Source organism: Camelina sativa, chromosome 20, assembly GCF_000633955.1.
Source record: "Camelina sativa cultivar DH55 chromosome 20, Cs, whole genome shotgun sequence".
Lineage (NCBI taxonomy): Eukaryota > Viridiplantae > Streptophyta > Magnoliopsida > Brassicales > Brassicaceae > Camelina > Camelina sativa.
This window is the reverse complement of record NC_025704.1, coordinates 21,350,171-21,361,263: the sequence shown is the minus strand read 5'-3', so window position 1 is coordinate 21,361,263 and position 11,093 is coordinate 21,350,171. Positions and strand designations below refer to the sequence as shown.

Sequence of the window (11,093 nt, the reverse complement as noted above, 5' to 3'; positions counted from 1 at the left end):
GACACATTCTGCCACTTTCCCGCAGCAGAGTAAGCATTTGAAAGCATTACGTATGATGAAACATCTCTGGGATCCATCTCCAAGATCTTAGACGCTACTAACTTAGCCAGACGCTTGTTTGAGTGAATCTGGCATCCCCCAAGCAACGCCTTCCAAAACCCAATTCCTGGGTCAAGAGGCATACTTTTGATAAGCTCCTCTGCTTCTTTGAAATGACCTGACCTCGAGAGCATATCCACCATACAAGCATAATGTTCTGGTTGTAGCAGGTTTGGATCATCATATCCATTCACTGCTTTGTTAAAATACATGTACCCTTCTTGGATTAGGCCCGAGTGGTTACATGCAAATAACAGTCCAAGAAGTGTCACATTGTTTGGTTTCAGGTTTGTGTCGCTGACCATTTTCTCCAACATGGCTATAGCTTCTTCTCCTCTTCCATTATGCGCATAACCCCATATTATAGAGTTCCAAGATACAATGTTCCGTTCTTCTTCTTGGAGCTTGCTGAAAGCCAGAAGACTATCTTCCATGTTTCCACATTTTGAGTAAAAACTTATCAGAGAGTTGCCAATATAAACATTACTAAATTGCTGACCCAAGAACTTGATAACACAGGCGTGTATACTTTTACCAGCACCATGAGATGCTATATTGGACACGGCTGTTATAGCACAAGGGAAGGTTGATTCGTTAGGCATCACCACTCCTTCCCTTAACATATCCACAAATGTATTCACAGCTTCCTCGTTCTGCCCTGTCTGGCTAAACCCTCCTATAACGGCGTTCCAAGTAACAACACTTTTCTCCGGCATTGTTCTAAACAACAAAAGGGCTTCCTCAAACTCATGTTTCTTAAGATACCCACTTATCAAATTAGTAATAGAAACTACGTTTGGGTCTCTGGTATCATCAAAACTCTTACGAGCATCTACCAGCGTACTCAGCTTCACATAACAGTTTAAAACAGCACTACCCACAAACACATTCGACGAAAGCCCCACCTTTAATGCATAACAATGTAGCTGCTTACCCCATTTGACATCTCTGAAAGATGTAGAAGCCCCAATGACGGTGCCAAACGTGAACTCGTTTGGCCTTATGCCCAAACACAACAATCTTTTGAAGGCATGACTTGCCTCTACATGCCTGTTTTGCTTCACAAAGCGACCAATCACCGCTGTAGCAGAAATGACATTTAAGTCAGGAATTTCGTCGAACGCGTGGTGTGCGTTACAGAGCAGATCCGATTCAAGATGTTTAACCGGGTTGGGGATATAATTATGAGATTTGGTAACATGGGCACTTGCAAAAGAGTGAGATTTTCGTAAAAGGAACAGTGTTTGAGATAAAACCATAAGCAAAGAGCAATTAATACTCGTCGTGAACCCAGGAATTGGGAGAGAGCATTAACAAGCAAGAGAAGTTGCACTTGTTGTCGCACACGTTATAAGAGCATTATGTTTATGTTTAAACCATTCCAATTCAGTCTTGGTTTAGTTTGTGTTTTCTGATACCAATTTCTTGGTTAGTTCTTTGACTCAATTTGTTTGTTTTATATGCAATTTACGGGTTGGACATTTTGGTTAATTTATCTTTTTATTTTATTTTTTTTAACTGGGAATTCGGTTTCTTAAATTTAGTTTAGTAAACAAAATTCCAATCAAAATTAATACGATCTTTTTTTTTTGTGGGCAAGAAATATTAATTGGTTTGTGTTTTATTCAATTTAGTTTGGTTTGGTTTCAATTCCATTTCGTTTTAGTACTACACGTTTTTTGTTTATTTTGGATTAAGTAGAGTTTAGTCTTGTAAAAGAGTTCATGTGTTTTCCTCAAACTATTTTTCCTAAACCCAAATTATAAAATACCAATAAATAGTAAAAGAAAATATTTATGAGAAACTAGATTAGGACCCTATCGAGATCTGCTATGTTCAAAATTTCTACAATTGGTCGTGGTATTCAAATGCACCACTTCTGAAAGATCAGTGAAATTGGGGTTTGTTTAATTGTATAGTGTCTTTTTTGTCAAACTAGAAGTCTAGGGTTCAATCAGTTTGAGAGGTACCATAGCTTCGCTATAGTAGGTTTTGTTAGTTGTTTTATGGACTTGTTATGTCCTTTGTGGGTTGGCTTTGTTCTTCGTGGACTTAGATGATGGGAATGAGTTTTATCTTAAATTTTATGGATGATTAGATAAGACTCACTTTAGTATAAAAATATATTTAGAAATTTTGTTGATGATTTTTAAATTTTAAGTGGTATTTCACGCTTTTTCTAAAAAATATTTTGATACCTTTATTTTTCTTTTACTAAACCATATTTGAATCTTACACATTACATTTTAAAAATACAATTTAACTATCTATTCGATAATAATGTGGACTCCAATTCTACACAATTTATCTCTTTTTTAATAAAGAGAAATATACAACATAGTTTTTGTAGACTTTATATTTTTAATAAATGGTTATAAAAAGGTTGTAGATAGATTATAGATTAATTTATATATTAATATTAATGGTTACACCTAAATATTATAGATATTCCAAATTGATATATTAATAGTAACAAATAAAATCATGGATATTCCAAACTGTATTTTTGGAAGATTTTAGTTTTATATCACGTTGTTTCCAAAGATCTTTAAACACAATATTACAAATTTATTTTCCACAGATTTTATCGATAGACCACAACGTTAACCAAAGATAGATTACGAAATTGATAGATTGATTGGTTACAAGTTAAATAGTGGGTTACAATATAGATTACGAAATAAAATTTAACCAGTGTTATAGCACGAATACTTATCTAGAATTATTAACAATATAAAACTTACAAAATAGGTGTTTTTTAAGCTTTCATATTTAATATATGATTTTATTGCATAATATTTTTAAAAAAAAACTTTTAAAAACAATAACATAAATTATATTTTATATAAAAAATACAATATAAATAAAATAAATTTCAACCCGTGCTCTAGCACGGATCTTAATCTAGTATTATAGTTATATTATAAACGATATGTGCATCAATATCAAATCAATATATTCATTATTATTGAAAGTGACTTAATAATTTAACAATACTAAATAAGCATAAAATGTTAAATTTTGGATATCAAAAATAATAATCTTCTTTAATTAATTTGTACATGTATATGTTAGAAATAGATTTGATTATTGGACTAAATTAACCAAACCGATCAAAAGGATAATGTTAAAATTAAGGAAACGAGCATGCATAGGCTTCCCTTTCATAAAAATCAAACAAGTCATGGATTTGCTGCAAAATAATGTAAGCTATCTTTATACTCAGAATCCGATTCAGAATAATTAAATGAAAAGAAAATTCGAGAAAGAAAAGTTCAAATTCACCAAATAACTAAAAAACACAAAACTGCCACAGATCATTCAAAAGAATATCTTATCAAGACTTTCAAAGAAGAAGAAGAGCTAATAAGAAAGACAACTTGTTTAAGCCTTGGTTGCTGCACGACCATAAAACCTGGCCTTTTCCTGGTAGGTCTGGAAGTGACCATGTCCCATCTTGGAGGAGGTATCAATAAACTTGAGATTAATCACCTCCATGGCAAGACGAGATGTCTGGGTAAGCAGCGACTGGCGCAAAGTCACAACTCTCTTCTTTGGACCCATGCAGCAACCCTTAATCATCAAGAAGTCTTCCTTCACCACACCGTAGTGTGCGAATCCTCCCATTGGAGTCACTTCCTTCTCAGTCCTATATCATAGGACCACAACATCACAATCAGTTGAGGTGGCAATACAAAACAAAACAGAAGTAAGAGAGAGATAAAGAGTAAATTCTACTGACCTGTCGTATTCAGTCATGGCTGAATGAGTCTCTGAACCAACTTTGCCCAACCTGTAAATCTTCTTGTTCAGCTCAGTTCGGTGATGGTAACCGTTCTGACCAGCCCTAGCTACGGTGTAGGACACTCTAGCTGGATGCCACGCACCGATACAAGCCACCTTACGTAGACCCCTGTGAGTCTTACGTGGAAGCCTTGTCACACCCCAACGGGTAACAACACCTTCATAACCCTTACCCTTGGTCACACCAATCACATCAATCATTTCATCCTTTTGGAAAACAGCATCAATTGGGATCTGCTTCTCAAAGAAACTGTAGGCAAAGTCAACTTTCTGGGCAATGGTACCACCATTGATCTGGATTTCCATCATGTGAGCTTTCTTCTGCTTCAGTCCCTTCATTTTCCTGATCTGTAACATAGAATTGTCAGCAAGCACGCAATGTAAAAGATGTTTAACATGAACGGTAAACATGCAGTAACCAATATTACCTGAGTGTGGGCCAAAACACGGATAACTGTTCCGTATTTCTTCATCTTCTCAAGCTGAGCCTGGATACCTTTCTTGCCATCCTCAGATTCATACTGCTTGGCGTAGCCAGTGAAAGCCTTCTTCTTAGACTTAGCCCAGTTCTTGTAGAACCTTCTCCTAACCTCCTCACTCAAATGCTGTGCCCAGACAGTGTTCAAAGACCTCAAACCTCTCGGGGTCTTCACATAAGCAACAACACCAACAACAACCATAGCAGGTGTCTCAATGATGGTAACAGCCTCACATGTCTCCTTCTTGTGAAGCTCTACACACAAATAAAAATACAGTTAAAGACTTTAAAACTCAAGAAGCTCTGTAANAACATAGAATTGTCAGCAAGCACGCAATGTAAAAGATGTTTAACATGAACGGTAAACATGCAGTAACCAATATTACCTGAGTGTGGGCCAAAACACGGATAACTGTTCCGTATTTCTTCATCTTCTCAAGCTGAGCCTGGATACCTTTCTTGCCATCCTCAGATTCATACTGCTTGGCGTAGCCAGTGAAAGCCTTCTTCTTAGACTTAGCCCAGTTCTTGTAGAACCTTCTCCTAACCTCCTCACTCAAATGCTGTGCCCAGACAGTGTTCAAAGACCTCAAACCTCTCGGGGTCTTCACATAAGCAACAACACCAACAACAACCATAGCAGGTGTCTCAATGATGGTAACAGCCTCACATGTCTCCTTCTTGTGAAGCTCTACACACAAATAAAAATACAGTTAAAGACTTTAAAACTCAAGAAGCTCTGTAAAAAAAAACAAATCAGAATGAAACACAAATTCACTTACTGGATCCAGGCTTCTCGACATCTCTGACAATGTGGGTCATACCAGCTTTGTAACCCATGAAAGCTGTGAACTTGCATGGCTTGGTTTGATCATCCTTGGGGAAAGCCTTCACTGATGATCCAACAATAACGTGTAAGCAAAGCAAACCAAAAAAAAATCCATAAAAGAGTAAACTTTTTGGTGTATAAGCAACTTTAATATAAAAAAAAAGACTCACCCTTTCCTCTGTGACGGTTAGCTCTCTTCCTTGGTAAGAAACCAAGAGAACCATGTCTTGGGTGCTCAAACTTCCTGTGAGACATTCTTCTCTCCTCCTAATGTATCAGAAATCAAAAATCCAATCAAATAACTCTATAACCAGTTCTCTAGACTAAATTCTAATCAAACGATTCATATGGATTATAATAAACGTTTCAAAGAGACGAATAGTAAGATTCTAACAAAGTATATGAATAATAGATATTCAAAAATGGAGTGGAAGAAGAGGGACGAACCTGAAAACTCCGATGAGTCCTGCGGCGAAAGAGAAGTGTAACTAACTATATATAAAAAAATAAAAACCTAATTTCGTTCCATTTATATAACCTTTAAACGTTTTTGGGCATTTTAAATTCTGAACCCATTTTCATATTGGGCCCGAAAGCCCAATAAAATCAAAATTAGGGTAAATACTTGGTGTCCTATATAATAAAGTCATCTTCTTCTCTCTGCCTCTTCTGTCTTCTACTTCAAATCTCATCGCATGTGTTCTGTTCTTATAATGAAATCTGCTTCTTTTTTATTTTCTTCAGAGGTTTGGTTTTTACGATTTGATATTAGTTATGGAGGAGAGTGATGAAATCAAATTATATTTCGATCGCTAGTGTCTTTGAAGACGCCATGAGCGTCGATTTTCCACACGAGATTTCTGACTCTTCATTTAAAATTATTTCTGACTTTTTAAATATTTTGAATTCGTTTTTTTTTTTTTTAAACAAAAGCTGTTTATTGAGGCTCTTATATTTAGATTTTTACGAATTTGGATAGGTCCAGTGCGCAAGCTTGATGAAACCATCCCAACGTTCGATGTGTAATATTTAATGGATGGGTTTGGTTCGGATTACATACTACCTACTCATAGTCAGTTTTGAGGATAACTTTGTGTCGGATATGATTCTCACTTGCTGGAATTTGTTAACTCAGTGGCAGGAAAAAAAATAGTTTTCAATATGGAACTGCAGATTTTTACGAACTTGCAAACTGGTGATTCCGATCAAATCGTTAATACTTGAAATTATTACGATTAAAAATAATTATTACGAAAAAAGGATTAAATGGTTAGAAAAAAGGATTAAAAATTGAAATATTTCATTGCGAAATAAAAGACGTTCAAAAAACATAAATTGTTTACACAAAAACATTGATATATTTAACGCTTCTAAAGTTCTAATATTAAGGAAAATTTGCAGAAAATTTAATTGGCTATTTGGTTTTCAAAAGTAACTGAATTTTTGGTTTGTTATTTGATCCATCCGTCCAAAATAAGTAGTTGCTATTTATTTATTCCTCCAAATTTTGATTATTTTCTAGTTATATTTGATTTTATTTGTCAATTAATATCAAAAATAAAATGGTGAGTTTTTAACATTTAGATTTTCAAATAAAAGTTTTAAAATTTAGAAATTATTTTTAAAAATTAACAACAACAAGTACTGGAAAAGAAAACCAACACACCTCGCCTTAGATTTAAAATTGTTTTAACATGAGCTAATGGTAATAAAGTCTTAAGCGGGCACCATAAGCGGGCAGTGCACCATGCAGTGATGTGTCGGTGATATATGATATCTCTTCTCAACATCAATCTTGAGATCTCCCTCATGAATCTAAATTGTTTATGATGTTTATGATGACTTTCATGAAATATTATCTGAAGAAAATAAATTGTAAACTAAAAAAAGGACATGACTTAAAACTATATATTATCAAATATCGAAAAAATAAAATATAATTAGATTTATAAAATTGTGAACATATGTTTGAGATGTTCGAGTGTGCACTAATGTTCTTTATTTGTTAACATTTTATGAATTTTGTTTCTTCTAATTCAGTTATCCAAAAAAGAATTTGTATGTACTAAAAGACTAAGGGGGTGTTATTCAACACCGTATTTTAAAGGAATCTGATGTATTTTGAAATCAAGCGTTACTCAATTAAGTATTTAAAAAAGTCCATTAAAATCTAGTGTTATTGAATTATGTATTTATTTGATGGATTTTATAATACACAAAAAACTCTGTTATTCAATGTCCATTTGATTTGGTGTCATTTTAGATTTTAATGGACTTCACTTAGAAAATATGAACATACACAATCCAACATATTTCTTAAGTATTTCAATGTCTTTCTCTCTCTCTTCAGAATTGATTCAGCAGATTAGTGAAAGAATTAAGATGTCCTTCCACATACGGCGGTTCCGTTCGTGATCAGTTATTGCTTCATAGTCAAAATCTCTCAGATGGCCTTCTCTCACGGCGTTTTTGCGATTCCGGTGAAGTTTCTCCCTTCAAATGATTCTTTTTCCTCCTTTGATTCTTAAGGTCTTATCTTCCACTCCCGACGTATTCGGTCACTTCCTTCGTCTTGAGGCCTCTTCCAGCACTGCCATCAGAACCTCCTTCTCCGTGGCTCCACCTGACTCTCCTCCTCAAATCCGCTCCCTCTCCAGTTTCTCTTATTCTCCGCTGTTGCCGTCCTCTTCCTCTCTTCCAGCAAGCGCTAGCTGTGACGGCTTCCCATTGGTAAATTTAGCAGATCCACCTAGCTTCTCCCTCATTATTGTTGCAAAACCAATGTAACATATTCATTATTGATAATATTAGTTTAATTTATTTTTGTCTTGATTTTTGCCTTGATTTTTGGTTAACAACTCAATTAAATTTATTTTATTTAAGTTAAATCATAAAGTCCAGTTAATAATGACTTTTAAATCCATTAATGTCTTTCAAATCCACTGTTAATGACAACAAATCCATGTTAAATGCATTAGAAAACTATTGAATTTTAAAATCCACAGATAACTGTAATCAATTAAAATGCTTCCTCCAATAACACCCCCTAAATTAAATTAAGATCTATAATGAGTAAACTAATTTTTTTTATTGGACAAAAACGTAAATAGTGTTTAATCGCAAAAAACCTGAATAAAGTAATTAAACTAAGGGGGTGTATTGGATATAACATTTTGGATGATTTTGTGGGATTTAGGAAATTTTAGATTTTGAGAGATTTGAATGAGTTTTTAGAATATTTGGTAGAATTTGAAAAAGTTTATATAAATAATTTGTGATTCGGTGAGATTTAAAAAAAAAATTGGGTGATTTTAGAAGATTGTTAGACAAAAAATTGAAAAATTGGGTTTGACTGTTCTAACACTTTCTCCGACGAAACAATAGAGAGTTCAACACACAGGTCTAACTCTCTTTTTTACCCAGAAGTGAAGATCAGCTAGTGGAGATGTCAAGAATGTTGTGAAGCTCAAGGCAACACTTGTCATCATCCTTTATTGATCTTTGACTTGATGAAATTTGAATAAATAAACGAGGACGAAAGAAAAAAAACACCTATGACTTAAACGATAATGATGTTGTTGTTGTTTTATTTTTATTTTGTTGGATTCCTTTGCCTTTGAAAAAACTATATGGCAACCAGCAAGTGTTCTCCTCTCACTCTCAGGTCTGAGCAATGTCATAATTCTATGGAATCTTAAAAGAAACATAAACGTCGAAGACAACTCCAACAAAACAACACAAACAGAATGGATAATCAACAGCAAGAGAGCTTATGCTACTCCAAACTTTTATTGTAAAAAGAAATCCTACGATGATAAGAAATTAAACGAACATGAATCTTAAGATCATGAATAAAATAAGCTCTACTTCCTAATTCTTTTTGTTTTGGTCTATCTCTCTCCTCTTCATATTTCTTCCCCTCGCCAAAAACCCGACTCGGTAGTTCGGAAGCTTCCTCCAATTCATTCCAGTGTTGCGCATGGCGTGAAATTTCCGAGCATCCGACCAAACATCAAAGACAACTCCAACAAAGAAACATGGAGACGAGCAGAAACGAAATGGATAAGAACAAAAGACGATAGAATCTTGTATCAGAACCGTTATCTTTCTCACAATCGAATATGTGTTCTAATCCAAAATCTGTTGAATGTTTTGTGTTTCGAGATTGATGAACAGGTGAAGACCGATGATGAAGGAGTATGCTCCAATGTTTTATCCTCTTTGTTTTTAATCCATCAAAATCACATCTATAATAGTGGGATTGTTTTATCGGTATTTTCAACTAGAAAATGAATTGAAAATCACCCAAAATCACCCAAAATCAGTATCAAGAGGATTTTTAAAAGAATTGTTAATTTTTGAATAACAGTGAATTTGATAAGACTTTTAAAAATTATCAATTGAATAACATGGAATTGTAAATGATTTTGAATAATTTTACCAAATATCAAATTCAATAACATAGGATTTGAGAAAACATTTAAAAATATCAAGTTGAATAACATGAGATTTTAATAAAAATCCAAATCCTCTAAAATCTCTCACTGAATACACCCCCTAAATATAAAAGTCAAAAGAGAATTATATATATATATATATATATATATTTGGTTTGTAGAATTAGCTTAATAAAGGGTTTTGTCAACCATGCAACTCATCCACGTTCTGAGGTACATATATCATATTGTAATTTCATTGTTTTTAATGTGATTTTTTTTGTTCTCGTTAATGTTAATTTAATATCATCTACCACTTGATGCCCACAATTCCACAAACGATGGTGAAGTGCATATATTTTACCATATTTAAGCATAGTTTATTCTTCTCTTTTACATAGTTTATTAGCTAGTTTTAGCATTTTTATGCAGTTTAGCCTTGTGTATGCATTAGAGTAGAAATTGCATGACATTTGCATGTTTGCTTGCACAAACATGTGATTTAAGTCTTTTGTAGCATGGAAGTAAGCTGTGAAGAAAGAGAGGATAACCAGTGAAGCGGATCAAGTCTAAAATGGAGGAAAGACAGAGTTTCAAAGTCACTCGACCATACAAACGACCGAGCATGGAGAGGAACTCGACCAAGGGCCAACAAGCTTCAGAAGGCACTTGACCGAGCATATGGTCGAGCATTTGGCTAGCCAATTTAGTTTTTTGTCTCCTAGCTAATCAGGGCTTCCCTCACTTACTATATATACCCCTTGTACCTGCAGCCGCTCACGAAGTCAGAAAATATCTGAGGAGTCATAAAAATCTAGTTTTTCTCCTTTTGGATACTTTTTACATTATTACAACATTATCCACTTTTTCTTATATTTACCCAAATTTTCAAAGTCTTGTAATCTACATACTTTTGATGTGTTTGGATTTTGATCTTGCTTCTTTGTATTAAGTTGTAGATCTCATCATTATCAATCTATTCATGTTTGTTTTACCATTTTCTGGGTTTATGTTCTTCATCATCATGTGTAGATCTGAGTAATGAACTAGGAGCTTAGAGATGGGTTAGGATGGTTAAGAGTTATGATTATCTAGACTGTTCAAGCTTATTTGTTTATAAATCCTTTCCAGATTAAGTGTTCTCTATGCTATCTTTGTTCTGAGAAGTTAAAGATAGATCTCAGGTTTCCTTTCATTCAAAAGATGTTTAGGATGCTAGAATAGACTAATACTAGAGATTACAGTGTCTAGCCTAAGAGATTAGTTGTCTAGGGTGGTTTTTGACAAAGAATGATCTGGATCTTTACTGTCTGTTTATTCATGTCTTAGCTAGTGCGAACTAGGTCTAGGAGTGTTTAAACCTGATTACTATTTTCATGAGAATGGATTAGTAAGTATTGGAGATCATTGTCTAAGGATATCTCTTATTGATTGAGTTTTGTTGATC

General features: G+C 34.0%; 2 protein-coding genes across 3 annotated transcripts in view; both read right to left on the bottom strand.

The window, feature by feature from the left end:
* LOC104771364 (pentatricopeptide repeat-containing protein At5g42450, mitochondrial-like) overlaps window positions 1–1,506 on the bottom strand; it is a 3,989-nt gene extending 2,483 nt beyond the window's left edge. Inside the window, exon 1 of the mRNA XM_019242237.1 lies at window positions 6–1,506. Within this exon, the coding sequence (XP_019097782.1) occupies window positions 6–1,358 (1,353 nt within the window). The 5' untranslated portion in view covers window positions 1,359–1,506. The remainder of the gene's footprint in view (window positions 1–5) is intronic.
* Window positions 3,289–5,728, bottom strand: LOC104771363 (60S ribosomal protein L3-1). Of its 2 annotated transcripts, XM_010495880.1 has the most exons (6): window positions 5,658–5,728; window positions 5,381–5,477; window positions 5,164–5,274; window positions 4,768–5,072; window positions 3,842–4,251; window positions 3,289–3,748 (listed from the first exon to the last, which is right to left on the bottom strand). In XM_010495880.1, the coding sequence occupies exons 2-6, from the start codon at window positions 5,463–5,465 to the stop codon at window positions 3,484–3,486; spliced, it is 1,176 nt and encodes a 391-aa protein (XP_010494182.1). In that variant the 5' UTR covers window positions 5,466–5,477; window positions 5,658–5,728; the 3' UTR covers window positions 3,289–3,483. The 2 variants fall into 2 exon arrangements, with proteins under 2 accessions (XP_010494182.1, XP_010494180.1); XM_010495878.2 differs by lacking the exons at window positions 4,768–5,072; window positions 5,164–5,274; window positions 5,381–5,477; window positions 5,658–5,728 and adding an exon at window positions 4,332–4,654.